Consider the following 27,188-nt stretch of genomic DNA (forward strand, 5'->3'; position numbering starts at 1 on the left):
TTTTGGAATCTCTAAGGGAAAGTCCGTTTTCTGGTGTTTTCCGGCATCGAGAGGCCCCATTCCACTTTCACGGCCAGCAAGGTTACATCTCCAGGGCTGACACCAACTCTCCTGCCTCCCTCTTTTACTTAGAAGGATCCTGTGATGACCACAGGGTTTCCCTAGATAATCCGGGATACGCTCCCTCGTTTAAGACAGCTGCTTGAATTAACTAATTAATGCAGCCTCAATCCCATCTGCTCCCTTCATTCCCCTTGCTGTAACCAAACAAAGTCGCAGGATTAGGACGTGGCCACCATTGGGAGCCAGTATTCTGCCTCCCACAGGTGATGACAGCTGTGCCCCATGGAGAACGGGATGAACGAAATAAGCCATGTAGCATGTCACCCCGTGTCATTACTATTTTTGTTGTTAGAATGTGGACGATTTCTCCTGGAGGGAGAAGAGGAAAGCTGCATGATCGTGAGCCGAGCCTTAGTGTTCTCACCTGGGAAATGGGACCATCTCCTGACTCTGAGGGTGGTTGTGTTGTCTCGAGGAGATGGTTCCTGGCTGTTTAGCTCGTGCAGAGTATACAGCTGGTGCTCACATCGATGAGTATTTTCCTTCTGAGTTGACCAGCTGCAGAGAGAAACTTAGAGAAGCCTCATTCCTCAGGTCTCTCCTTCACGCTTCGTCCTTGTGTCAGCACGGCCCCTGCACAGGTGGGGCTTGGGTTGTGACTGGGGCTCTTTGCCTAGAGCTTGTGACCTTATGATCTTGGCATTCTTGCCTTGATTCTGTGCATACCTGCCCCAAGTGCCCATAGTAAGGAATAGGTGTCAGACCCAAGGCTCCTTAGCCCTCTCCCTGTGGTGACCCACCTGCTCAGGCTATACCCTCTGGTGTGGTGGCCCTGTCCTGTAGCTTCTACAAAGTCCCCAGGTGATGTCGATCGGCTGTGACATGTGACATGGCCGGTGTCATTCCGCCCCCAACCAATCACTGGGGGCGGTGGGGGCAGTGATGTTCTCATTGGCCAGGCTGGGGTCACAGGGCCACCCCCGGGGCACCCTCTCCCTGTCACCTGCCTGGTTTCCACGAAGGTAGGCCCAATCCCCACTTCCCCATCATCCTCCTACCCTTCCTTTCCTGCGAATTGTTGCCTATGTGTGAACCGGTCTCCCCAGTGAGGCTGCAAGCCACTCCCTGGGAGGGCTTAAGACTTAGACACCTAATTCATACACCCTTTTGCTGTTATCTTGGATGGCAGGACATTCCTTTGTTCCTCTGAGCCTCAGTTTCTTCATCTGCAAAATGGGTACAGTAACTACGGCATGCCTGGTAGGGTTGTCATGAGGATAGAAGGAGCTGATCGATAGGGGTGACCAGCACAGGGCCCGGTGCTCAAAAGGTTGTGTCTCCTCGCCCTTGAGGCCTTCTCTGACCCCAGCTATGCACCAGAGGCAGCGCCTCTGAGCTCTAGCTCTGGAATCTGGCACACACAGACCCAGTCCTGCCTCTTCAGCTCACGTGAGCCTCCGCCTTCTGAGCAAAAAACGGGCTTCACATCCCCGCCGGAGATAATGCCTGTCAAGAGCCTGGCACTGAGGGACCGTAAATGATGGCCACGCTAATTTTACCAATGAATGGCCAACTCCCCCCAGTTTCTGGGGCAATGGGAACCTGGCATCAGAGGCCTGGCTTCAGTGTTGCCTCTCTGGGCCTCAGTTTCCCCATCTGTAAATGGGGCCTCACCTGTGAGGGTTGCGACAAACGGCGTTTTTGTCCTTCACCTCCCCCCTCCCCCATCTTCCCCCAAGCCACAGGGCTGCCGTTCAGCCTTTATTGACAGAAGACATTTATTCATCACTACTCTTACAGAGTCTTGGTGTTGCCCGAATGCGGGGTCTTTGTTGACAATGACTCAAACATCTTAACTTATCGGGGGGCACATCACACAAAGCAGCTGAGCGGTCCTGCTCAGACGCACAGCACCGGGCTGTGTTGAAAGATGGTGGCTGCTCGGCAGAAAGTTCCGGAACCAGGTAGGAAGTACTTAAAGGTGGCCCTTCAAGACAAGTCTAAACCCTGAACCCTCCAGGTGGCTGGCTGATGAAAATTCTGGCTCTTGGGTTTGGGAACTCGCAGACACAGGAGCCAAACATCCAGCTGGTCAAGAGAGGGCAGTGGCACAAGCCACTCTGGCAGATTCTTGGCATCACCTTAGCTGGAAGATCCCGAGTTACCTTCTCTTTTCCCCACCCCCCTCTCCTGTCCCTCCTCCAACCCACCGTCTGCAGAATCTGCCACTTGCAAAATCAGCTGACAAAAAGAAAAAAAAAGAAAAGAAACGTAAAACGGTCACAGGGCAATGAACAGACAAACAGGTGCCAATAAATACTCTGCATTATAGCTTTGCTGGCCCCCACTCGCTGCATGGGTCAAGTTTTACATGGTTCAGTTTGCTTGCCCTCCATCAGGAGTGTCTTTAATTCCAGCACAGAACGCCCCTGCCATTCTTTCCATCCCCCTCCCGATTTGCCCTTAGAAAGCCCCCCAGCCCCAAACTATGTATGCCACCTCCCCTCTTAGGAGCACGTGGGAAGAAATCTGGACCATGCCTGAGCAGTTAGAAAGTCATCCGGTCTCTGGGGTGCCTGGGTGGCTCAGTCGGTTAAGCCTCTGACTTCAGCTCAGGTCATGATCTTATGGTTCATGAGTTTGAGCCCCGCACGGGGCTCTGTGCTGACAGCTCGGAGCCTGGAGCCTGCTTCGGATTCTGTGTCTTCCTCTCTCTTTGCCCCTCCCCTGCTCGCATTCTGTCTCTCTCTCTCTCTCTCTCAAAAATAAATAAACGTTAAAAAAAAAAAAAAGTATCTGGAATCTAATTTAGAAAAAGTGGATGTCTCATAGTGTCAAAAGTGCTTTCTGTTCTAAAAAGCAGCCCAGGGCTGCAAAGGGGTTAAGAGCCAGTTGGCGTCACGATTCACCTGTAATTCGGGAGTTAAGGTTGCCAGGATGCAGGGAGAGGTACCGGGGACTCTCATTCCAGAGGCCAGGGGCTGGGTTCCGAGAGGCGGTGTGGATGGGCTCCAATAAATATAAATGTACACAGGGACACGGTGCCCCGCATGGGCCCGGGACCTGTTGTGTGAAACTCTAACAGACTCTGGGAGTGGGGAGCCCGGAGGGGAGGGCCGGGCACCCATTCCGGAGTTCAGCCCGGTCCGATCCAAGAGAGGTGCGCCAGTCTCCCAGCTCTGCTCCTGGCCTCAAGGCCTGTCCTCTGGAGGCTGAGGTGGAGGCTTAATCCCAGAAGAATAAATTAAAGGGCCTCCCTGCCGGGGTGTTTCCATGGCGGTCCCACCCCAGAGGGGACTGCGGGTCGTTTCGGGAGCCCAGCGGGGATGCAGGCTGGAGAAATCTCGTTCTCAGGTGTCAGGAGGTCAGGGAGGCTGCAATGCCCGTCCGTTGTCCTCTGTCCTTCTGACTCGAGGTGGCCCCAAAGGCCTCCTGCCGAGGTGCGAGAGGGCCCGGGGTGCCGACGGAGATGTGAGAGGCTTGCGTCCAGGAACCCCAAGCCCGGGGTTCCGGGTGCCGGGGGCAGGTGAGGCGTCACCTCAAAGCAGGGCGATGGGCTTGTTCCCTGGGCTGCCCAGGTACTGGGAGGACGAGGTTGTGGCCGACGCGGCCACGCTGTCTGGGGTCGAGTACGCAGCATACAGGCCCGTCACCTGCAGGTCTGGGAAGGACTGGTCGCTGCCGCCGGAGACGGGGGTCAGGCCCGAGACCCCCAGCTCACAGCCGAGGGGGGAGTCTCCGAAGGCCCCCAGCGTGTCCAGGCTGAAGCCCCCATCCTTCATCTCCTCCCAGAGGTTCCCTTTCAAAGACAAAAGCGGTTGGGTGAGCTGGCTTCGTGTCAAACAGACCGAGTTCAAATCCTATCTTAAGGAAGAGGCAAAGACCATGTCTGGGGTTCAAAGTTGGGTACCGCAGGGGAGCATGGAGACACCAAGTTCGTTCTAGCCGCCCCCCCCCCCTTCCCACTGGGCATCCCTGGGAACATCACTTCTGTCTCGGAGCCTCAGGCTCCTTGGAATGAAATGGAGACAATCGCCCCCACCCCCCCACTCCTCCTCCCCTCAGGGGCTTAAACAGGGGGCTGTGTAGGAAGCACTTACTCTCACTAAGGGGTCCCACTATGGCAAGGTCAGGGGACAGAACAGCACAACACAGTTTGACTACATGATAATCTCGGGGGACAGGCAGGAGGCGGCGAGGTCCGGATACACCCAGTTCACAGCTGTACGTGACTCGCTCGCTTGCTAACTAACAAACTGCCAACCGGTCCGTTTCCCTCTCTAGACACCGAACTCGAGGGCAGAGGAGTTCTCGGCCATTGGCTGGCACACGGTCGTGAACGGATGACTCACAAGGCACCTCCCTCGTTCGTTCGGTCATCCGCTCAGCTCCTGTGTATCAGGGACGACCGTGTGGCAGGCAGTGGGGGCCAGAGTGTGACCCGGCATGAGGTTGGCACGTGCGAGTGGAAGCAGTGGGAGTGGAAAAGTTGGGGGTCGGACGGACCTGGGTTGAAATCCCGGCTGGGCCACCGGCGAGCCAGGGGACCTCGCTCCTCTGCCTCAGTTTCCTCGCTGGCAGGATGGGGACGTGAAATGGCAGTGGCCCCCCAGGGCCGATGCAGGGTGACATGGGGGTGATGGCTATGACGCGTTTGGCACGAGGCCTGGTATACAGTAAGCGCTCACTAAATGCTGGCTGTACTTCACCGTCATTAGGCGGTTGGGGAGTGCTTGTTGAAGGAATGAGCGGAGGTGGAAATGCAGACAGACCTCCTCTCTCTTGCCCTCCCCCATCCTCTTGGCCCTCCAGCCCCCCCCCCCCCCACTCCTCCGGCCTCACCCTGCAGAGCGAAGTCCATGATGCTGGGGTCCAGGGCATCCACCTCAGTGTTCATGTCGGTGCTGATGTTGATGAAGTCCACGGGCGCCCTTCCCATGGCGGGGTGGGGGAGGGGGCTGGGGCTCAGTTCCGGCAGGGCGTGCAGCGGTGGGGTCTGGGCCGGGGCGGGAGAGTCTGGGGCGAGATGTGCCTGGGGCTGGACCTGGTGGTGCAGGGGGCCGGACTGCAGGGACAGGGTCATCAGTGGCTGGGGCGGAAGCTGGGAGACAGCCAGGCGTCCATGGGCCATGGCCACCGTGGTGGCATGAGTCAGCACGGGGCCCTCGGGGTCTCCCAGTTTGCCAGGGCGTCTGCAGCTCTCCGGTCGGTCCGAGATCAGCTTGTCCAGCTCCTCTGCAGGCAAGTGGGAGAGGTCACTGAGCAGCCACCCTGCAGTTCCCAGGCCCCAGTGGTAAACCATGCGCGTGACCGTTAGCCAACCTCTTGGACCCTCTGAACCTCGGTCTCTTCATCTAGGAGATGGCATCATACGCTCCACACAGTGTTGTTGGGGAAATGTCATGAAATCACAGGGTAGGGTCTTTGAGGAAGGAGAAGGGCCTCGGATAATAACATGAGCTCCTCTCATTGGGACAGTGCAGTAACCCTAGGACCTCGCCTGGAGCTCCTCATGCCCTGCAAGAGGAGGTCCGGCGGAGGTTACGAATCCACGACATGGGGACAAAATGCATCAACGTGCAAGGGGCCCTCGCCACTCCCTGCTGCTCAAGAGACATTAAGAAGTGTCGCTGTGAGTTAAAGCTGGATCCTCCTTGACGGCCTTGGATACGAACAAGACCATGACTGTGGAATTACTTTTGGTTGCTGGCTCGTGTCTCCTGGACCGTAACACCAGTTCGAGACTGGACCGCTAGGGTCCCAGGATCGATTTAGGTTACACTCACTTTAGAGGACGCTTCCAACCTGGGTCTTACTCTAAACGTGTCAGGGCTGGCCTCAGGTCTCAAGCCAGACCCCAGGGCTCTCTGAGGGGTGGGCATCACACGGTACTCATTCCGCTGAGGGCCTCCCGGACCCCGCTATGGTCCCCTTTTCCTCTCTTTATTGAATTATTCGTGTCTGAGTTATACTCCTGTCCTCCTTCATATGCAAACACCAGGCATGCCAGTCCCCATGGAGTCAGGCCACATATTCCTAAGGCTGGGTGGGACTGGCCTTTCATTTCACATTCTCCCCTCCCCTTCACATCTCTTAATTAAAAAAAAAAAACAAAAAACAACAAAACATGCCATATTTTTTTTCTCATAGCAAAGAGGTTCACGAACAGGGTAGATTTGGAAAATACAGAAACGTGAAGAATATAAAAATTACCAGTGGTCTCTTCATTCACAGTAAAGAGTTTGGTATATTTCTTCTAGTCTGTGTGTGTGTGTGTGTGTGTGTCCACATAAGTACATATACGCACATATGAGTGGATATACACACATATATAAATGTATATGTTCATGTAACATCACATATGCATTTTAAAATATAATGAGGCTGTGTGATATGGCTTCATAACCTGTCTTTTTTTCACCTGTTGTGTTGGAAGTATTTCTTTCTATTCCAAAAATATTTTTCTCTCTAGTCCTTGCATGGTATGACATTGTGTCTATTTAATCCCCTCTTGTAGGATGTCTAGATTGCTTTCAATTTTTTACCATTAGAAATAATTTTGTGATGAATCACGTTGTGTGTAAGCCTTTTGTTGAAATCTTTGATCTCCCCAGCACACGTGGCCAGAAGTGATTGGATCAAGGGGGTGCCTGGGTGGCTCAGTCAGTTAAGCGATTCTTGGTTTCAGCTCAGGTCACGCTCTCACGGTTTGTGAGTTCGAGCCCCGCGTCGGGCTCCACGATGAGCGTGAAGCCTACTTGGGATTCTCTCTCTCCCTCACTGCCCCTCCCCCACTCGCTCTCCCTGTCTCTCTCTCTCAAAATCAATAAATACACTTAAAAAAATAATAACTGGTGCAAACAATGAGGTACAGTTTGCAGGGTTTTGTTCTATTACTGTGTCCCGGAAAAGTTTCACTTAGGTTCCCATTAGTTAGACACGGAGGTGCCTGTTTCTCCACATCCTAGCCCACACTGGGTGTTATTACTTTATTATTTTATCATTTTATGTTTTTTAATATGTAAAAAAGTTTTTTTAACGTTTATTTCTGAGGGAGAGAGACAGACAGACACAGAGCGTGATGAGGGAGGGACAGAGAGAGAGGGAGACACAGAATCCGAAGCAGGCTCCAGACTCTGAGCTGCCGGCCCAAGAGCCGGATCCGGGGCTTGGACCCGCGAACCACAAGATCATGCCCTGAGCCCAAGTCGGACGCTTAACCGACCGAGCCACCCAGGCGCCCCTATTATTTTATGTTTTTAAAACTCAGTGCCGATGTGGTAGGAGAAGTACGAAAGCGACGTCATCCCGTGGTTGTCTCGTCTGGGGTTTCTCTGGGAGAAACTAGGGGTTGCTGGGGGGAGACTGAACAGCTTTTCCCAGACCTGTGACCAGGGCTCTGAGCTGAGCAGCCGCAGGGGAGCGGGGGAGGGAGGGGAGGCATAGTTCACAGGCGGGAAGTTCACCAGAGGCCCGTGTGCCCCCCATCGGGGCCGAGACTTGGTGCCGGCCAGGCAGGACGCAGGCAGAGCCGGGCCGGGCGGTGCGTGTGGGCCTCACCGGGGTTGGCCATGCTCCGGTGGATGGCGGCAAGGTCCTTCCTCTTCCACTTGTACATCTCCTCCTCCATCTTGTCGATGCGGGCCAGGTTCAGGGCCCACAGGCAGCCCTTCCTCGAGGAGCCACTCATCTTGTTCTCCACCTTCTCAAAGCACTTGTTCAGGGACAGGTTGTGCCGCACCGAGTTCTTCCAGCCGTCGGGAGCCGTCTGTGGGGAGAGACGGACGCGCAGGAGGCCCCCTCAGAGACCTCCCTATGAGCTCTTCCTCTCCAGGGGCCTCTCAAAGGCGGGCCTAGAGGGGCAGGCGCGGCAGGGGCGGGGTAACACGACACTCCGACACCCGCCTTGAGTTGGGAAGACGAGAGAGAGCGGTAGGGACTGGGGCAAACTGGAGGGCCCGTGCCCTGTTAAAGGGGCAGGTGCACTTTGGCTCCAGCCGACAGTTACTACTTGAGAACCGGCCCGGGGATGCCGAATTTTCCGTCCTTTCTCTCAGCGCACCTCATGGCCTCTTCCCCTCCCGCACACACTACGGTGCGCGGCATTTTCTGCGGAGGGCACGGTCCAAGTCGGGGACCTCACAGCTTGGTACCGACCCTCTGACCACCGGCGCCTGAGTTTGCTTGGATGCCAGCAAAACTAACGTTCCTAGTGGCCCACCACGTGCCAGGAGCTGCCAGGCCCTTTACACGCAGAGTCCTCGCCAACCTTGGCAGAAGGGTATTATCCTCCCCATCTTATGGATGAGAAAACCGAGGCTCGGCGGGGCAAAAGCTCTTGCCAAGCCTGTGTTCTGCATGGTTTTGAAATTGTTCACTTTTTCAGAGGGAGAGGAAGAGAGCACGTGAGCCGGGAGAAGGAGGGAAGGGAAGGGGGGGGGGAGAGAGAGAGAAAGAGAGAGAGAGAGAGAGAGAGAGAGACCTAAGCAGGCTTCATGCTGAGCTCAGAGCCCGACGGGGGGCTTGATCCCATGACCCTGGGATCATGACCTGAGTTGAAATCAAGACACTCAAGTGACTGAGCCACCCAGGTGCCCCTGCATCCGTATGTTGAACCGAGTCGGTGCTTAGTAACTAGGTTAGCCCCTCTTCCCGCCGCCCCCCTCCCCTGCTGCCGCGGATGCCTGGTGAACTTGTCCCCTCGTTAGAGCCCAGCTCAGATGCCCCCTTTCCCTTCTGGATTTCTTTGCCCCTGACTGTGTGAACGGTGCCTATGGACACAACTGGGGGCCTAAAAGGGCGACCCAGTGTGGCCCCGGGGCCAGGTCCTGGGTTCTGGCAGTACGAGAGGCCGGGGTGGCTCCAGCACCCCTAGGCCAGGCTGGGGCCCCTCACCTTGAAGTAGGGAAAGTGCTCCTTCATGAAGGTGTAGATCTCGCTCACAGGCAGGCTGCCTGTCTTACTGTTCTTCAAGGCCATGGCAATCAGACAGCTGGAGGCACAGGGTGGAGAAGGCGGGGGTGACGGTGGCTCGGGCTGACGGCCCCAGGTCTCCTCTGCCAGGAAGCCTGCCCTGCTTGACCCCAGCGGTACCAGCCCCTACACGCTCCAACGGCGTTAGCTCTGGTACCTTTCCACGGCCCTACGTTTTCCCCACCTCCCGCCCTTCTCCTTGACCCTGAGCTCGGACACTGGTACCAATCTGAGAAAGTGCTTTTCCTCTCTTTATTCCTTCTCCATAATTCATGGCTATGGGCCTTTAGACTTTAACCAGGCTTGCTTACCCCCCGCCCCAGCCGTATCCAAATCTTGTGAGGTACACAATCCTCTTGTTTCGATGACTTTTTACACCAGAGGAAACTGAGGCTCAGAGAGGCCAAGCCACTTCCCCAAGGCCACACAGTTTATGAGTGACAGAGTCGGGAATGGGTTCTCAGCCCTGGGGGCTGACTGGACACACGATGGTCCTTCCTCGAGCAGGTCCCACCTGGGGGTTCCCCACTCCCCCCCAAACTCCCCCTTGCAAGTCTGAGCCATCGCACCACATCTAGCTGTCTGGGATAGCCTCGCCCCTCTCCTCCCCGAGCCCCTTGTGGCCCCAGCCCGTCCTGGACCTCACCTGTATGAGTAGATGGGCTTGGGGTAGTGTTTGGGGTGCAGTTCCCGAGACGAATGCACAGCCATGCGGGGCTGGGGGTAGGGAGGCCGTGCTCCAAACGGGGAGCCGTACAGGCCCATAGGGGGGTGCTTCTCACGGGCGTGGCAGGGAAGGGTGGCAGAGAGAAAAGGTGAGAGAGAGCATAAGCCACTCACAGGACGCCCCCCAGCCCCAACCCCGGGCTCCCTTTTCAGGAGATGCTGTTTAGCAAGATGTCAGGTCTATGGCCCCAGGAGATAATCCTGTCCCTGCCCCGCACAGCGGTTTTAGGGGACTGAATGAAGGACTCAATGACACGCACACGGGGAATGTTATGCCCATGTTGCAGGGGAGTAAACTGAGGCTCAGAGAGCTCCCTGGCCAGCCCAAGGCAGGGGTGTGTGTCTCCGAGTCCAGGGGCCCCCGCCAGCCCCCGGTACCTGCTGGGTGCCTGGGGGCAGCGGTAACTGCGTTTGGGAGGCGGGCGAGTACAGCTGTGGCTGGTCCTGCAGGCTGGATGAGGGCTGGCCCCCCACAGGGATCTGGTTCATCTGCAGAGGCCGCAAGAGGGGGAGACAGAGTTCAGGGTGAGGGTGGGGCACCCCAGCCCCGGAGGACCCCCCGCTCTAGCTCCCCGACCCACGCGGTGGCACTTACGCTGGCTCTGTGATTGGCTATGGGGCCCAGGCCTAGCATGCCTGGGGGGACCATGCCAGCCGGGCCGTGGAGCAGTGGACCTGGGGTGGCTCCCACATGCAGGCTGGCTGCCCTGGCCAAGGCACCTGCAAAAGGGAAGCACAGAGATGCCACTGGGCTGGAGGAGTGGGTCAGAGCAGCTCAGTCCCCGGGCACCTCCAGAGAATGGAGCCGTCCCCCACCCAGGTGCACAGCAGGTGCCTGGCAAACCACTGCCCGGGAGCGTGGGAGTGACCAGTGGGCTCCTACCAGCTGTGTGACCTTGGGCCAGCCTCAGTTTCCCCATCTGTACAGCGGCACTACCGAGATTACCTACGTATGAAGTTGTCAGGAGGTTGTGCTCATTACATTGCTCGGCACATAAGCTCTCGATAAATACGAGCGGATAATTAATGATGATGATGTCATGAACATCTTGGCCCTCGTCCATCGTGAAGCTAAAGCATCAACTCATTATGTTCATCTCTCTCCTCAAAAACGTGCCTCCATCCCCCAGTCCTCTAGGCTTAGCTCTAAATGCCTCTGTGCCTGTCTCCCCTTTGCTGAGTCCTGCTCGTCCGCCAAGGATTAGCTCAGATTAGCATGGCTAATCTGTCACAGATGCTCACTGTACCATTCTGACTTGGGGCTACCTTCCAGGTGAAACAAAGTTGACCTGCAAGATGATCCTGCCCGGGGGGCCACCTCTTCCAGGAAGCTCTCCTCTGAGTCCTGGCCACCACCCCCTGGGCTCGTCCCCTTGTGCCTGTGATCTGTCCGCCTTGCCCTCTTCTCTGACCAGGCCCTCAGCTCCTCCCTGACAACTAGGACCACATCTTATATGACCCAGTGCTCCAAACCCCTGGCACGGAGACAGGGACACAGGAGGCGTGCGGCAACGCGGTGGAGAGGGGAGGGTTCCCGCTCGTGTGCCACACAGCCCCGACTGTGCGTGCAAGGAGCTTCCGGCGTCACGTCTCCACGTCGCCCCGCGAGGGCAGTGCGGCTGTCCTTTTGTCGCAGAGGAGGACACAGGTCAGAGGGGGAGGGTGCTTGCCCGAGGTCATACAGCTGGAAGTTCTCGATCGGGGCTTGGCCAACCACGGCCAGCCAGCCAGCCAAACCCAGCCGACAGCACGTCTTTGTAAACAGTTTTACTGGCCCGCGACTACATCCCTTCGTTTACATATTGTCTAGGGCTGGGTTTGCGCCACAGTGACAAAGTTGAGCATCTCAACGGAGACCGTATGGCCCACAGAGTCTAAAATATTTACTCCTTGACCCTTTATGTTAAAAGTTTGCTGACCCCTGCTATAGATGTTTTGGCCAAGAACAGTTTGTTCAATGAAAGAAATAATCCTAGACACGAATTTCTCAACTGTCAGTCCTTTTAACATACTGTGATGATGGTTTTCCTTGATTGTTGGTCTCCAGTGCTTTCTGGGTCTCTAAATATTTAGTCCACTTGCTATGACTGCGACTGGCTGCCATTTATTGAGCACCTACTGTGTGCCAGGACCTTTGGCACTTTCCACGTATGACCTCTTTGACGATCAGGGTTCAGGAGGCTTTTGTAAACGGCCAGGGAGCAAATATTTGAGGCTTTGCCAGCCATATAGCTTCTGTCTTCTCTTTTGTTTTGTTTGTTTGTTTGTTTTTGTTTTTTACCATCCTTGAGAAATGTAAAACCATTCTGAACACGAAGGCAATAAAAAAAAAAAAAAAAAAAAAAGCAAACAGGCTGCAGGTTGCCGGCTGCATCTGGCCCGCGGGCCACAGTTTGGTAACTGCTTTAGACCTTCAAGACATATCAGGGTCGGGGCAGGGCTGTCTTTCTTCTTTACCGACACCTTAGCTCACACAGGGCCTGGTGCACAGTGGTGAGCAAATGAATGAACCACATCCCTCTGAGGAAGGCATGATTAGTCGCATTTTACAGATGGAGAAACAAAGGCCCAGACACGGACAGAGATCTGGCCGCAGACATACAGCGGGTGGGTGGCAGTGCTGAGCGCCGCCCCTCCCCTGCACCGCCCTCATGCCCCGCCTCCACCTCACCCCTGAGCCTACCTGGATGTGGGTGGGGTGCACTGGGGCCACCCAGGTCCACGCGGCCACTCGCCATCTGCTGCAGCCGCGGCACGTCCACAGCTGTGAGCCATGACAGCGACTGCAGGTCCCCGGGAAGGTCGTCCTCGCCGGTGGTGGTGGCCAGGAGCCTGCAGGGAGGGGCAGGAGCTCGGGCGGGGCGGGGAGCTCAGGCCAGCTCTTGGGGGGCCCCCCCACCTCTGGAATCTCCCCCTTAGTCCCTCACCTCCCCCAGCTTCCCTAATCTGCCCGTCCCCGGGGCTGGACATGGGGACCCAGGATCCTCCCGCTTTGGCAGCCAGGATCACACATCCTCAAATCATTCATTCCTTCATTTACCCACCTAACACATCTCACGTTAGCCCCTCCCCCCAGAATGATAAACGCTCATGTTTGTTGAGCACTTACTCTGTGCCCGGCACCATATCAAGCCCTTCGCAGGCAGAAACCCGTTTAAATCTCTGGGTCACCTCATGAGGCAAATGGTAGTATTATTATGATTCCCATTTTATGGGTGGGGAAACTGAGGCACAGGGCTCGGTGCTCAACAAGCACAGTCCTTTTCAGTCCCGCCCGATCCCCACAGTAGCCCTGAGAGGATATGCCCACATCCCCCCCCCTTTTACAGATGGGGAAACTGAGGCTCAGAGCCCCGAGTCACTGGCCCAAAGCCATGTGCAACAGGAAGCGGGGGGTCTGGAAACCAGGCAGCACAGCCTGAAGGCTGCGGAGCTCTTCACCGTGACCCCAGGAAGCCCCCGGAGCCTCCACTTGGGACGCAGGCCCACCACCCCTCAACAGATGTGCGAGCAAAACCATCAGTCTCTACGGGAAGGAAGAGGCTGCCCACTGAGGATGGCAGGCAGGTACCCCGATGTGGGGTAACCATGACCCCCAGCACCTCCGACGTCATGCTTGCCACACGGCTCCAAGATGCCCCACAGGAGCATCCCGTCCACGTCGTAACGTGGCTGCAAACTGGCCAGGGCCTTTCTGGTTTGCAGCCCGGAGGCCCGCGGTCCAAATTCTAAGCTCCATGTTTCAAGCAGGAGTGTGTCGGGGCTTCATGGAAAGGGGGAGAGAGAAAAAAACAACGCAGCCTCTGGCTTTGTCCTGCATGTGACAGGGGACCCACGGTGGACCTCGGCTTCTGTCACCTGCGGGCCACCGCAGCTAGCGTCCCCTCTCCTCTGCCTTGGTGTCTCAGCCTCTCTTCCCCCTCCTTCCCACCTCACCCGCTCGCTCTCTCTCTCTCTCTCTCTCTCTCCCCTTGTTTTAGGGCCACAATTAGCGTTGCCATGGCCACAACTGCTCGGTTGTCGCCGGGCCTCGGCCCTCAGCCCTCAGCCCACCAAGCTGGCATCAGGTGACCGCCCGGCTACCCCAGCGATTGGCTGCCTTGTAGGAAAACAGGGCCTGGAAACGATTTGAAAACCCGGCCGGCCCTGTCAGCAGCAGCAGTTGGCCTGGCTTCTGTCCCCCCCGGCGGCCCATTGTGCGACAAACGACTGTTGCCCCCATGGCACGTGGCCCCCATTGTCCCGGGGTCTCCCTGCAATTGTTTTTGTAGCCCCTTCCCACCCCCGGCTGCCACTCCTTCAGCCTGCTCGTAACTCATCTGGCGAGTGACAGCCGCGGCCCAGGCCTGGGCGATGCCATCTGTCCCCTCGGGCCCGTGGAGACCATGGGGTAAGGCCGAAGGGCAGGGCCCGCTGTTGGGGACGTCTGGCTGGTCCCCACCCACCCCTCCGCACCCCATGACTGGCCCACCTCCCAGAGGCTGGTGGTGTGAACACTGCTCCTGCTCTGTTACCTGCTGTAGCTCCCTACTGCCCACATGGCCCCGTCTGGCGCTGGGGCAGCAGGGAGGGATGGATAGAGGTGAGGGGCTTGCAAACAAACCGGCTTCTTGCATGCCACCAGTAAGCAAAGTCTCTGGCAGCAGGTGACCCAGAGTGGTTAGTTCCCAGAGTGGTTAAGAGCCTGGGCTCTGGGTTCTAATCACCTGTGTGCCCAGGGCCACTGACTTAACCTCTCTGAGCCTCAGTTTCCATCTGTAAAATAGGGTTAACAACACTTCCCGTCTCATAGGGCGTCGTGAGGATTAAGTGTGTAAAGCCCTTGGAACGGTGTCTGACTTAGCTGTCATTATTAATACCAATATTAACGTCAAAAGTCACATTAGCTAGGTTCCCAGAGGACTAGAAGTACATCGAAGCTTTGGACTCTGGTCTCGCGGACCCGCCTCTGTTGCTGTTTCCACTAGCGGCTCCCATTTATTGAGCACTTCCTGTATGCCAGACCCTGGGCTCCAAGCTATCCCCATTTTACAGATAGAGAAACTGAGACCCTCAGCAGTCACTTAGCTGTCCTGAGCCTGTTTCCCCATAACGCAAGGATCCCGGAAGGGTATCGATGTAGCTGAGCCCATAGAGGGGCCGAGTAAATGGTGCTATTCTGGTTGTAATTTATGTGGTTTTCTTCCCTGCCATTTGGGTGTCCACCTGGCTCCCCATTCCTTCGGCATCATCCCTACTGGGGCCACCCAGTGTCCGCTTTGCCCCCGGGACACCCAGGCACCGTCGCACCTCGCGTTTTTGCATTCTAGCCATTCCCCCCTGCCGGGAATGCCCCCTTTTGCTTTTCCTCCCCCCACCCGAACGGTGCCCATCCCTGGGGGGCTCACTCCAAACTGCCTTCTGACGGCCAAAGTCCCTCCAGACATCATCTGACCCCACCCCTCATTCTACCCATGGGGACACTGAGGTTGGGAGAGGAGAAGCCGTTTTCTCCCGATTCGGAGTCCTGAAAAAGACCAGGGCTAGGGCTCCCGGCTCCCAGGGGGCCGGGGGGGCGCTCATTCCAGCCCAGGAGTGTGGCTTCTCCTCCGGGAAGTCTTTGCCGTCCAGACCCCAAGCTCGGGGACCCCTCTGCCTCCTGACGGCTCCCTACGCCTTGCCAGGGCCCGTGAGTCTGTACAGCCATCTCTCCACCCCTGCCCTGCCTGCTGGACCACCGAGGGCTGCCCCTGAGCCCTGTATCACCCGGTGTCCCTGCACACAGAGGTGCTACTTAAGTGCCTGCTTGGCTGGTCGAAGTAAGCTGACCCCAGGTCACCGACACAAAGAATGGTGTGACAATGGCCGCGGCGTCCGGGACTTTTGGTGCTCACTGAGCCATCCTCCGCCTCCCTGAGTCCTTGCAACCCCTCCAGGACAGGGACGGGGAGTAGGCGGCCCCACTTTACAGATGGAGAAGCTGAGGCCAGACCAGGACTCGAACCCAGGTCTGTCTGCGCCAGTCTGAGGCTGTTTTGGTGGCACAACGGGCCGAGAATTAGATGTGACCTGAGGGTGATGCACCCCCCCCCCATGATCCTGGGGCTTTCCAGTGGGGGCTGTGTACACAGCATTGCCCAGGAGTTGGTTGAAATACAGGGTTCAAGACCTAGCCCAGAGCCTGGGGTTCCCCCCCCCCCACCCTTGAGCTGTGGTGCCCAGGAGACTGTATTTTAGCACCTCCCAGAAAAGCTCTGGGGGAAGGACAGCCCCAAGGTGGTGAAACAGGGTCTTGGGCACAGTGTAAGCTTTGACTAGATGAATCCCTGTGACTTCTGGTCCCTGGGCCTCTGTTTTCTCCTCTGGAAAATGGGAGAATAACAGTCCATATCTCCCTGGGTTGTGTTGAGGATCACATTAGCCAGTGCATATTCAGCTTCCGACACAGGCCTGGTCCCCATTCTCCCTTTGTGGGGGGTTGCTGCTCATCCCGGGGGTCGGTGGCCAGGCCCTGCTCCCCCTGCTGGGTCTCTCTCTTGCCCAGGCCAAAATGTCTGTGTCAGTGTGCCTGGCACCGGCCCAGCTGGTCTCCTGCAGCGGATGTGGATGCCCAGAGGCTCTGTGCCGGGGATCCGCTGGCCCCGAAGCCTGGCTCGCTTTCTGCTGTCTCATCAGCCGGCATTCGGGCCCCTCTTCGCTGTGGATCACGGGAAGAGTGCGGTGCTCTAGGGCCTAAATGGGGAGTGTCTCGTCCCCACTGCCCAGCCTGGGTCCTCAACCATCTCTGTCCCCTTCTCCTCCACCCTTCCTCTGCTCCCTGCCCAGAGGCCCATCGGCCCAGCCCTCTCTCCACGGTGGCTTAGTGAAGCGTCCCTATGACCTGTCCCTCATCGATGCATAGAGTTCCATGCGAGGACCCGGGCTGAGTCCACTGCTGGGTTAGGTGGCCCCCGGACAACCTGATGCAGCAGGGAACCTTGAACCCCCTGAGGGAGCAGCTGTACCCCAGAGCCCAGTATGGGGCCAGGCACATAGTATGTGCTCACTAAGTCCTCACAGCTTGGACAAATGAGCAAACAGACCCAGCTTTCCAGATGCCCCACTCCCTGCTGTCCAAAGGGCCGGGAGGGGATAAAAGGCCCAGCTTAACTTTATTTAATTTTATAAAAGCCTGTGGACACAGCTTGGGGTGGGTGAGTCCCCACTGTGTGCCCAAGCCGGTCAGGCAGGTATTGTTATCATTACCACCTTCCCATTTACCAGATGGGGACACGGAGGCCAGGGAGAAATAGGCCTGTCTAGGGTCCCCCAGCAAGAGACTGGGCTGGTTACAGTCCCACTGTCCTTTCTCCTACAAGGAACGGTTGAAGAAATGGGCTCTGTGGATTCTAGAAAATTCTAGCACTGTGCTATCCAATAGGAAGCCGCACGTGGCTATTTATTTATTTAAAAAAAATTTGTTTTAACATTTATTTATTTTTGAGAGACAAGAGTGAGACAAAGTGAGAGTGGGGGAGGGACGGAGACAGAGGGAGACACAGGACAGGAAGTGGGCTCCAGGCTCCGAGCTGTCAGCCCAGAGCCCGACGTGGGGCTCGAACCCACAGGCTGTGAGATCATGACCTGAGCCGAAGTCGGACGCTCAACTGACTGAGCCCCCCAGGCGCCCCACGCACGTGGCTATTTAAATTTAAATTCATTAAAATTAAAATTATGGATTCAGTTTCTTTATCACACCAGCCACATTTCAAGTGCTCAATGGCCACACATGGCCAGTGCCTGCCGTACTGGACAGCACAAAATTGGAACGTTTCTATCACCACAGAAAGTTCTACTAGGTGGTGGTGGTCTGGAACGGTCTTTTCACAGAAAGTTCTACCAGGTGATGGTGGTCTGAGACAGTCTTTTCGATTATTATGGAAAAATTTCTGGTGTGTCTATATTGCCTTAAAATTGGAAATTTGAGGTTCAGAAATTTCAGGAGCTGATTGCATGGAATTTGGAGTTTTAGTATGTCCCATTATGAAAATCTCCCCACTTTACCTCCCACCAGTGAGGAAGTGACAGGGAACAGCTCTGTAAAAATGGGAGCCTTGTACTAAGGTGGCTCACAAAGTAGTAAGCTCCCCGTCCTGGGAGCATTCAAGCAGGAGTCAAGGGATGATGGGGGTCAGGCTCCTATTGGATGGATGAGCCCAAGCAGCCTCCAAGTTCCCTTTGGTGCAAAGAAGCTATGACTCATGGGAACAGTCTGCAGGTAAACACTCTGGTCACATTTCCACAGTTCTATCATCTGGGGCAAGTGAGTCTCCCTCTCCTGGCCTCAGTTTCCCCAGCCACAAAGCAATGGCAGCAGAGTAGAGGTTCCCTTAGAGTCCTACGTGCGCTTGCGCTCTAGGAAGGCAAACTAGACCGTGGTTAGGAGCAGGCATGAACCCCAACACGGGTGGACCAGAGCCTGAAGATTCCTGCCTGTGTGACAGTCACCTGCTCTGGGGCTCAGTGTATAAACCGGGAATAATAATGGCATCTACTCTAAAGTGATGGTCAAGAATATGATGGGGCACCTGGGTGACTCAGCCGGTTAAGTGTCTGACTTTGGCTCAGGTCACGATCTCGTGGTTTGTGGGTTCGAGCCCCGCGTCGGGCTCTGTGCTGACAGCTCAGAGCCTGGAGCCTGGAGCCTCCTTGGGATTCTGTGTCTCCCTCTCTCTCTGCCCCTCCCTGCTCGTGCTCTGTCTTGATCTCTCAAAAATAAATAAACATTAAAAAAAAAACAAAAAAAAGAAGGAAAGAAAGACCTGCCTGGCACCCCAGAGTCCCCTTCTGAATTCAGTAGTTCACCATCAGCTCTCCACCCCACACGGGGACACATCCGTCTTTCCCTTACTAACACACACACCTTGTGGGTGTCATCACCCCTGTTCACAGATGGGAGAGGTGAGGGCGAGCCAGGAGAATTTATCTCAGCAGCTTCTGGCCAATGGCCTCAGGTACCCGCCCCAGCACCTTTCCCCGGGGCCTCTATTTGCCCATCTGGAACACAATGGGGTTGAGCCCTTTCCATCTTGGTGGGGCTGCCCCTGGGACACACACAGCCTGCCGGGCCACTCGGGGTGGGGGGACCGCAGAGGTGGGCGGCCCACCTCTGCCAGGAAGCGGGAGGATGCTGAAGGGGGCAGAGCCTGGTGAGGAGCAACGTGGTACCCTGGGGACACCGACCTCAGAATACTCGGTCGCCAGTGGAATAATCCGGCCAACATTTTCCAAGTGCCTACTACGTGCTTATCATTTTACCTGCCTCATCTGTGTGCCCTGGTGAGTGTGCTCATCACAATTCCCGAGTCCTCTGCAATGACACATTCCGGGCCCCTCCCAGCTAGGGAACCCCAGTCAGGCCTGTCCCCCGCGACCCCCCATTGCTTTCTCTCGGGCATTTCCAGGTAGTGGTTCCAAGTGTCGGCTCTGTGGTCAGCCAGGCCTGGGTTTGAATCCCACCCGGCCCCTTTACAGCTGTGAGACTGGTCTGCGGTAGTCTGCCTCTCTGGGCCTCAGTTGGCTCCTCTATATGGCTTAATGCCTGTACCCACCTCGCAGGGTGTTTGTTGTAAGGACTGAGGCGGCCATGAGGGTGGGGCGCCCAGTCCACCCACGCGCATGGCATGGTGCGGTTCACGTGATTACGAACATCTTCTAAAGAGCGTGCAGCCAACACTCAGTAAACATAGGTATTTCCTCAACTCCTACTTGTCAGGCTGTGGGGCAAGCACAGAACCGCCTCTCTGCCCGAGGAGAGAACTTTCTAGTTGACTTAGGAACGCACAGTCCCATAGTGTGGTCCCATAGTGTGCCTACCTCCCCGCCAGCCCTCTCCAGTCTGTCCCTCCCTCGATGCTCGACAGCCTGTGGGATGAAGGCTCCTTAGCAAACCCATTTTGCAGATGGGACAGCTGAGGCTCAGAGAGGGGAAGCGATAGCCCTCGGCCTCACAGCGTGTACGCAAAGGAGCTGGGGCTTGAACCACCACCCCGCAGCCTCTTTACTTGGTCTCTGTGCCAGTTTGGCTGAAATACGTCAAGCTGTGGGCGGGAAGGGTAAATCATCGTCATCATTTTTAGAAGGATCTGCTGGGTGCCTCCATAGTGACAGGGTCCCTGGTCAGGGGACCCTGTGGTGGCCCTGGGCAAAGGGACACACCACTGGAGTCCCTGGCTGCCATCCTAAGTGACCAGGGGACCAACCTGATGACAGGAATTAACAGTGTCCTTAATTAATCAGCCATGTTGCTGGAGGGACAGAAGATGAGCCAGGAGGGCAAGGCACTGCAGGGGTGAGCCCAGGGACACCTGGATTCCAGTCCTGGCTCTACTCCTAATAGAGGTCCTTGTGCAGGTGACTCGGTGCCTTTGAGTCTCTGTTAGCTCATGTGCAGAACAGAGGCGTTCTTGGTTCAGGGTAAACCACAGGAAGGGTGTCGAACAGTGTGTGGCTCGAGTGCTAGACAACTATTTGTGGGATAGATGGATTTAACACCCAGCAGTCAGAGTGACCTTTTGGAAGGGACATCAGAACCTGGCACTGTCCTTAAAACCCATTAGGGGAGTAAGGCTCCAGCTCCCCACCATGATCTGGCCCTGGCTGCCTCCCACCCCTCCCCTCATGCCTTCCTCTCCTCCGCTCTAGCGAACCTGTCGAACTTTGAGTTCCTCGAGCATTTTAAGTTCTCTTTGCACCTGCTGTTCCCTCCGGCTGGAATGCTGTTCCATGCACTCATTCATGGCTGGCTCTTTCTCATGCTTCTGGTCTCAGCCTAAATCTTCCCTCCTCTGAGAGATTCCCTCTGGCTACCCACACCCCTAGTGGTCCTTCCTGTGTGTGTCTGCAGAACATTTAGCATTTTTTAAGGAGGTATTCACCTTATACGTTTCCGGTCATTCCACTCTAGGAGGGCCAGGGCTGGGAGACCCTCTATTTTGTTCAGCCAGTGGCACAGGGCCTGGCACCCTGTGGACATTTATTACATCCTTGCTGGAGTAGGAAAGGGTAGAAGGGTACCCCAGCCCAGCCCAGGTAGAAGGCATCTACTTGTGGCCGAAGTCCCACTCCAAGCCCTTTGTAGCTATGTGACCTTGGGCAAATCACTTTACCTGCCCTGTGCCTCAATTTTCCCATCTATAAAATGGAATCATCATCATCATAACCTCCCCCCCCCCCCCAGAGGGCAGCTGTGAGGATAAGATCAGATAATGTGTACGATGGGGCCCGGCCCCCAGCAGATGCTTAGACCCCGTTCCTTCTTTCTTCCCCATTGCGTTCTCTCCTCTTGCCTTTTGCATGGTCACTAGGAGGAGACCCCACGGCACATATTGCCTTTGGGGAGTCAGATCACCATCCCAGCGGAGCAGAGGCGCACCCAGCCCCAGGACGTCACTTCCTCTCTGATTACAAGGTTTTTACCTGCCTTCTGGAGATGTGGTTTAGTAGGAAGCTCTTAACATTACCACAAACTGTTCCTGTTTCCAATCCAACCCTTTACACAAAACGGATTAAGCATTTCACGGTGGTATTTATTTAGCTAACACATCTTTTGTAACATCTTTTGTAACCGTTCACAGGAAGAAGAAAATCAAATGCAGTCGAGCAAGCTAGGGGATTCCCAACTGGGCCAAGAGTGAGCGTAATAGGACATGATTTGATTAGGAGGCTGGAAAAGAGAATCTCTCCTTGCTAGAACTTGGCTGGAACTTGGCAGGGGTGGGGTGGGGGGCGTGTGTGTATATGTCTGTGTGTGCACGCACGCGTGTTTCTAGGGGTGAACCCAGGAAGGCTGGACCCCAGAAAGGCTACCTCTCTTTCCCTTGCCTGTTAGGTAGCTGGAGGAGTTGTTCTGGCCACCTCGAGGGAGGAAGGGTATAAGGATGTTGGGAGCGTCACCGCCCCTGACAGATGGAGCCCCCAGCCTCCCCCCTGCAAGGAGGTTACAACTGATGGGTGGAGCCACACTGATATGGGAGTTAAACCATCCCCACATGCAGCTCAGCGGGGGGGGGGGGGGGGGCTTAAGAGGAAAGGCAGGTGGCCTCTGTCCACCCTGGTCCACACTGCGGGACCCTGTCGTCACTTAAGCACAAAGCCTCTCTACATTTTCATGGACGTACTGTTTCTCAGGTGATAGTTACCCATCCATCTACCCGATGAATATTTATGATCGATCGTGTGCCCAGCACTGTGATCCACAGATGAAAACACCACTGTCCAAAGAAAGGAAGGGCTTTGCCCGTTTCTTAGAGGAGGAACTGAGAGTCTGGCATCAGAATCTGTAAGGAGAGCCACAGAGCCGCATGGCTGTGGGAGAAGGTAAACGTCCAAGGAGCCAGAAGTCTGCCTTCTTCCTCTGGGCCTCAGTTTCCCGATCTGTAAAAGGAGGTTGTTGGACCTGACCTCTAGAATAAGTTCCAAACGTGGGGACAGGTAGTTGAAATCTGCTGCCCTGGGGGCGCCTGGGTGGCTGCCAGTTAAGCATCTGGCTCTTGATTTCAGCCCAGATCATGGTCTCATAGTCCGTGAGTTCGAGCCCCGCAGCAGACCCACGCTGACAGTGCAGAACCTGCTTGGGATTCTCTCTCTTTCCCTCTCTCTCTCTCTCTCCCTGCCCGCACCTACATGCACTCTCTCTCTCTCTCTCTCTCTCTCAAAATAAATAAACTTCAACAACAACAAAGCAACGCTGTTCTGCCCCTTCCTGAACATATGCCTCTGGACAAGATGCTCGGCCTCAGTCTCCTTGTCTGTAAAATGGGATCATGCCACCACCTATTCCACGGTTGTTACCATGAAGATAAAATGGGGTCGGTGCACTTGCTAAGGAGCTCCGCAGCTTTCTGGCACACAGTAGGTGCTTAGTAACTCGAATTATCCCGCAGAACCTCGAAGGGAGCACTTCCCTCCCAGCTTTGAACCAAAGGGAAACTGGCTAACCCATGTCGAACCCACGTGGGACGTGAGCTGTTGGTGCTGTCCACAGGGTCACGGCTGCCCCTGGCCCTGGCCCCCAGGCCCCAGCGTCTCAGGCGGGGAAGGCTGCTGCCATTTGCTATCTAGGCCCAGCCACGGACTCTCCCCCGACAGCTCCTTGGGGACAGGACGGCCTCCAGCTGCTGTCCCCTGCCCCCGCTCCCTCCCTCTCTGCACACAGCCATTGAAAGTTAACGGCCAAGGCGGCCCTTGGGGATGGAGGGCTGCATGGAGGGCTGCCTGGGGGCTGGAACCAGGCTGGACCAGCAGCCTGAGTGGTCCTTGGAGCCATTCCCTGGAGATGGGAGAGGGGGAATGAGAAGCCCATAAACTTCTCCAAGGCTATTATTCAGGGAGAAAAATGGGAGTGGTTGGAAGGGGCCAGGGAGTCTACTCCGCGATCATAAAACCTCCCCTCCCTGAGAAAGCAATCTATCCCAGTCCTGGCCAAACACCTTTTCTAGACAGAAAGTGCCAGATACCCCCAATGAGCTGTGAATTGGGCTCTCCCTTTGCTCCATTCCACAGATGAAGAAACTGAGGCACAGAGACGGACAGTGACTTGTCTGGGGTCATACAGTGGCGAGGTGGTAAAGCAACTTATTGTGTTCCAGCATTTGAGGGGCACGGGGCGGGGGGGTGCGGGGAGGTAGTGGTCGTGGCGCCCTCTGGGTGGGACAGCCTCAGGTTCGAGTGGTACTTTGGCCATGACTAGCTGTGTCATCATGTAAAGCCATTTAATCAGATTGAGCCTTGGTTTCCTTATCTGCCAGATGGGCACAGGAGTGCCACATTCACAGGATGGCTGCGGCACAGGGAAGGTAGGTAGTAAAGGGTTAAGAAACCATCAGCTGCTATTATTATTATTATTATTATTATTATTGCTGTTGTCACCATTATTATTATTCTGCCCTCAGGGAGGGACATGGTAGCTGTTTAACACAAGAAAGCCCCAAACCCATGCAAATATAAGGCAGGACACCCAGGCAACTCATCCTGTGCTGAGGCAAGACTGTTTCTCTTAGCTCCACTGCCTCGCCCCTGCCAGCTGGTCGGGGAACTGGGTAGGCATTGACACCCCCCTCCACACACACACACACACACACACACACACACACACACACACAGTAAGCTTACTGCCTGCTCTGCCCTATTTCTGGAGAGGGACAGCTTGCTCAGTACCCCAGACAGTTTGGGAGCTGGGCTGGCCAAGACCCCAAGGCTTGGAGCTGGTGGGAGCCCCGACTGGGGAGTACTGGAAATCTGGGTTCAGGGAACCCCCTCATCCACCCTGTTCCTCCAGGGCCCCCACACAAAGGCCCTCCAGAGACCCCAACTGTTGCAGAAACTTAACACTTGTTAATGGAACTAAGTAGTAAGAACAGCGGCAAATGCTGGTTCTGTGTCTCTTGCTCTATAAAATATACTCAGTCCTTTTAGCAGCGACTGCGCCCTAATCGTGCTCCTGGGAAAGATTAGGAGACTCAAGCAAATCACGTGACATGTCCAAAGCTGGACTTTGAACTTGGCACGTCTGACTCCAGAGCAGCTGCTCTGAACACCTGATTCCCGGGGCACCTGGGTGGCTCAGTCGGTTAAGCGCCTGACTTCAGCTCAGGTCATGATCTCGCAGTTCGTGAGTTTGAGCCCCGTGTCGGGCTCTGTGCTGACAGCTCAGAGCCTGGAGCCTGCTTCGGATTCTGGGTCTCCCTCTTTCTCTCTGCTACTCCCCTGCTCGTGCTCTGTCTCTTGTCTCTCTCACTCAAAATTAAATAAACATTAAAAAAAAAGTTTAAACACCTGATTCCCTAACTCTGATGCTTTTATGGGGTGCTTTAGGCAACAGTAAGAATCAATGGTTCTGAGCTTTTCCAGCTGGTCCAGGGGAAGGACCTGTTTTCCCATGGGCTTCCGGCTGGGGGGACAGAGGGAGATTCACCCCGATACACTGAGTGCCTGCTGGGTGACAGACACTTCCATAGATATTGCATTTAAAACCCGTAGCTTTTATTATCCCTGCTACAGACACAGACAAATGAAGGTGTAGAAATGAAATCGTCCAGAATCATACAATTGGCAAGTGGCAGAGTCAGAAATTGTTCCTTCATCTTTATAATAACTCCATGCAGTGGAGTTTTCTATTTCTATCCCCATTTTATGGACGAGGAAACTGAGGCTCAGGAATCAACTGGGATTATAGAGGATTTCAGAGCCCAACCTCCTAACACCCTTATGCTGCCCCCACTACACCTGCCATTATTTAAACCCTTTCAGGGCTGGAAGGAAGCCCAGAGGTCCTTGGTGGTGGGTTCTTGGTTAAAGATTTCACTTAATGTCTCCAAGCCTCAGTTTCCTCATCTGTGCAATGGGGGCTCATCACAGCAACTTCCCAAGCTGGGCACACAGTAGGTGCCCTCAGATTGCCGCATGCCTAGCATACATGTGGAGTCCCAGATCTGCACACAGCAAGATCTCAGCAAACATCTCTTTGCATTTGTGTCTTCGTTCGGATCTCAGAAGGCAGCCTCCAGGCCCACAGCCCTTAGGAAGCAAACCTCGCTCTAACTGGGGGCTGTCGTCTGCCCCAGAAGGCATTGCTGGTGAGTTGTAGTGGCCCCAGGAGGCCAGACAGCCCCTGGGTAAACAGGTCTGATCCGAGGTGACAGCCTGCTCTTCCCAGGCCAGCCCCTGTCCTGTCCCCACTCCATAATCTGGGCTGTGCCCCCTCAACCCATGGACACGATGCCTGCCTTGACAGGTGGGGCACTGGGAACCAAGTCAGGCCTCCTGGCCTCAGGCGAGAGAGGCTGGGAGGGAACTCCAGCTCATTCCTTTTTTTCTCCTCCTCCCTCCCTTGGCTGTGTGACCTTCTTGGCCGCTTCTCCCTTCTTGGCCTCAGTTTCCCCAACCGTAAAAGAAAGGGGCTGGACTAGTCGAACCCCGAGAGGCCGTTCTAGCTCTGAGGCTTGAAGAGAAAAAACGGGCAAAGGACTCTGAGGAGCTCCCCCGACCCGTGTATATCTCGCTTCATCCTGTCTCAAGAAACAACTTATTTTGGCCTCAGCTCCAGAGCGTCATTTAACTGATAAGGAAATGAGGTCCAGAGGTCCAGAGAGGTCAAGGGCCTTGCTGAAAGTCACACAGTCAGGCCAGGAATTCAGGAGTTCCCGCTCCCAACTTCTGCAGCATCCAAGGAGTGTGGCCGCCAATTCCTCCCCCACACCCCAAAGCTTTTGGGGGACATTTCCTGGAGCCAATCTTAGGACACTGTAAGGGAAGCAGTAACTGCTACTGTCATCTTAACATTCACCAGGATGCCCAGTCTGTCACCCAGGAGGGGACCTCTCTTGGAGGAGACAAAAGACTGGCCTTTGAGTGGTCCCCGTTGCCCCACGCCACAAGCCCAGACACCCTCAGAGAGGCCAACTTTGAAATTGAGATCTTCTGGCTGTCTTGCAAAACCGCAAAATTCAAGGTAACAATAGTTCTTGCGCAGAAACCATAAGCAGCACATAAACGCGTTAAACAATTCAAAAAGAAATGGTTTGTTTTTGCTGAAGCCCTCACCTGTACTCCTGTGGAGAGGGGTGATGATTTTGCCCTGAGTTTTGCAGAATTCCTGACATCATAGACGAGATGTCACTTTCTATCATCTCCTTGGGGAAAAGACAAGCAGAAAACAAAGCTCCCATCAGTGATGGTGTGGACAGGGCAGAACCCCAGTTTTCCCACAGTTCAGAAGGATGAAGCTCAACCAACCAGCAGAACACTTGAAAGAAAGAAAGAAAAAGAAAGAAAGAAGAAAGTACTAGAAGATTTCTGGGCATCATAGGTCACTTTCCCAGGGCAGTTCTACAGAGTTTCAGAAGCAAATGAAGAGAATGGAATGAAATTCCAGGTTCTTTCGAATTAATGGGGGAAGGGCAGAGGAAGGCTCTAGAATCCAAATGTCAAGTCGTGGAAAATGTGGACTTGCAAAATAGGAATCAGAAAAACCTGAATCCCTTCCAAGCCTCTTTTCAACCGCAGCTCAGTTACTTTATTGTTCAGTTATTTATTTATTTATTTATTTTTAAACAAAAAAGGTAAATAAAAAAGCTGTGCTTGACGTGTCATGTATGTTTCTCTGGGAGGGCCAAATTCCCACTTGCAAAGGGGAATAATCCCTGCAGGGCTCCAGCCCTGGAAATGCCTTCAGAAATGCCACATGCCCTGGCTGGAAAACCAATCCACCCACCCCACCCCACCCCCCACCACATACACACACAGTCTTTAAAAAAAAAAAAAAAAAAAAAAATCAAGAAACAAAAACAAAATTTGCCGAAGTTTCTCAAACTTCAACCTTGAAACAAACACAGAAACCCACCCAAGAATCTCAGTTCCACCCCAAAAGTCATTCAGGGATTCCCGGGAAGGAGAAAAGGGGAGAAGAG

General features: G+C 55.1%; 1 protein-coding gene across 1 annotated transcript; it reads right to left on the minus strand.

Annotated features, from left to right (window-relative positions):
* Nucleotides 1-3,602: 3,602 nt before the first annotated feature.
* FOXN4 (forkhead box N4) lies at nt 3,603-26,408 on the minus strand. The gene is made up of 9 exons (XM_042910656.1): nt 26,323-26,408; nt 12,446-12,594; nt 10,358-10,482; nt 10,141-10,251; nt 9,683-9,810; nt 8,959-9,055; nt 7,624-7,831; nt 4,906-5,298; nt 3,603-3,862 (listed from the first exon to the last, which is right to left on the minus strand). Exons 1-9 carry the CDS (start codon nt 26,406-26,408, stop codon nt 3,603-3,605), a joined length of 1,557 nt encoding a protein of 518 aa, XP_042766590.1.
* Nucleotides 26,409-27,188: the final 780 nt, after the last annotated feature.

The sequence above is a fragment of the Panthera leo genome, chromosome D3 (genome assembly GCF_018350215.1).
Source record: "Panthera leo isolate Ple1 chromosome D3, P.leo_Ple1_pat1.1, whole genome shotgun sequence".
In the NCBI taxonomy this organism is placed as follows: Eukaryota; Metazoa; Chordata; class Mammalia; order Carnivora; family Felidae; genus Panthera; species Panthera leo.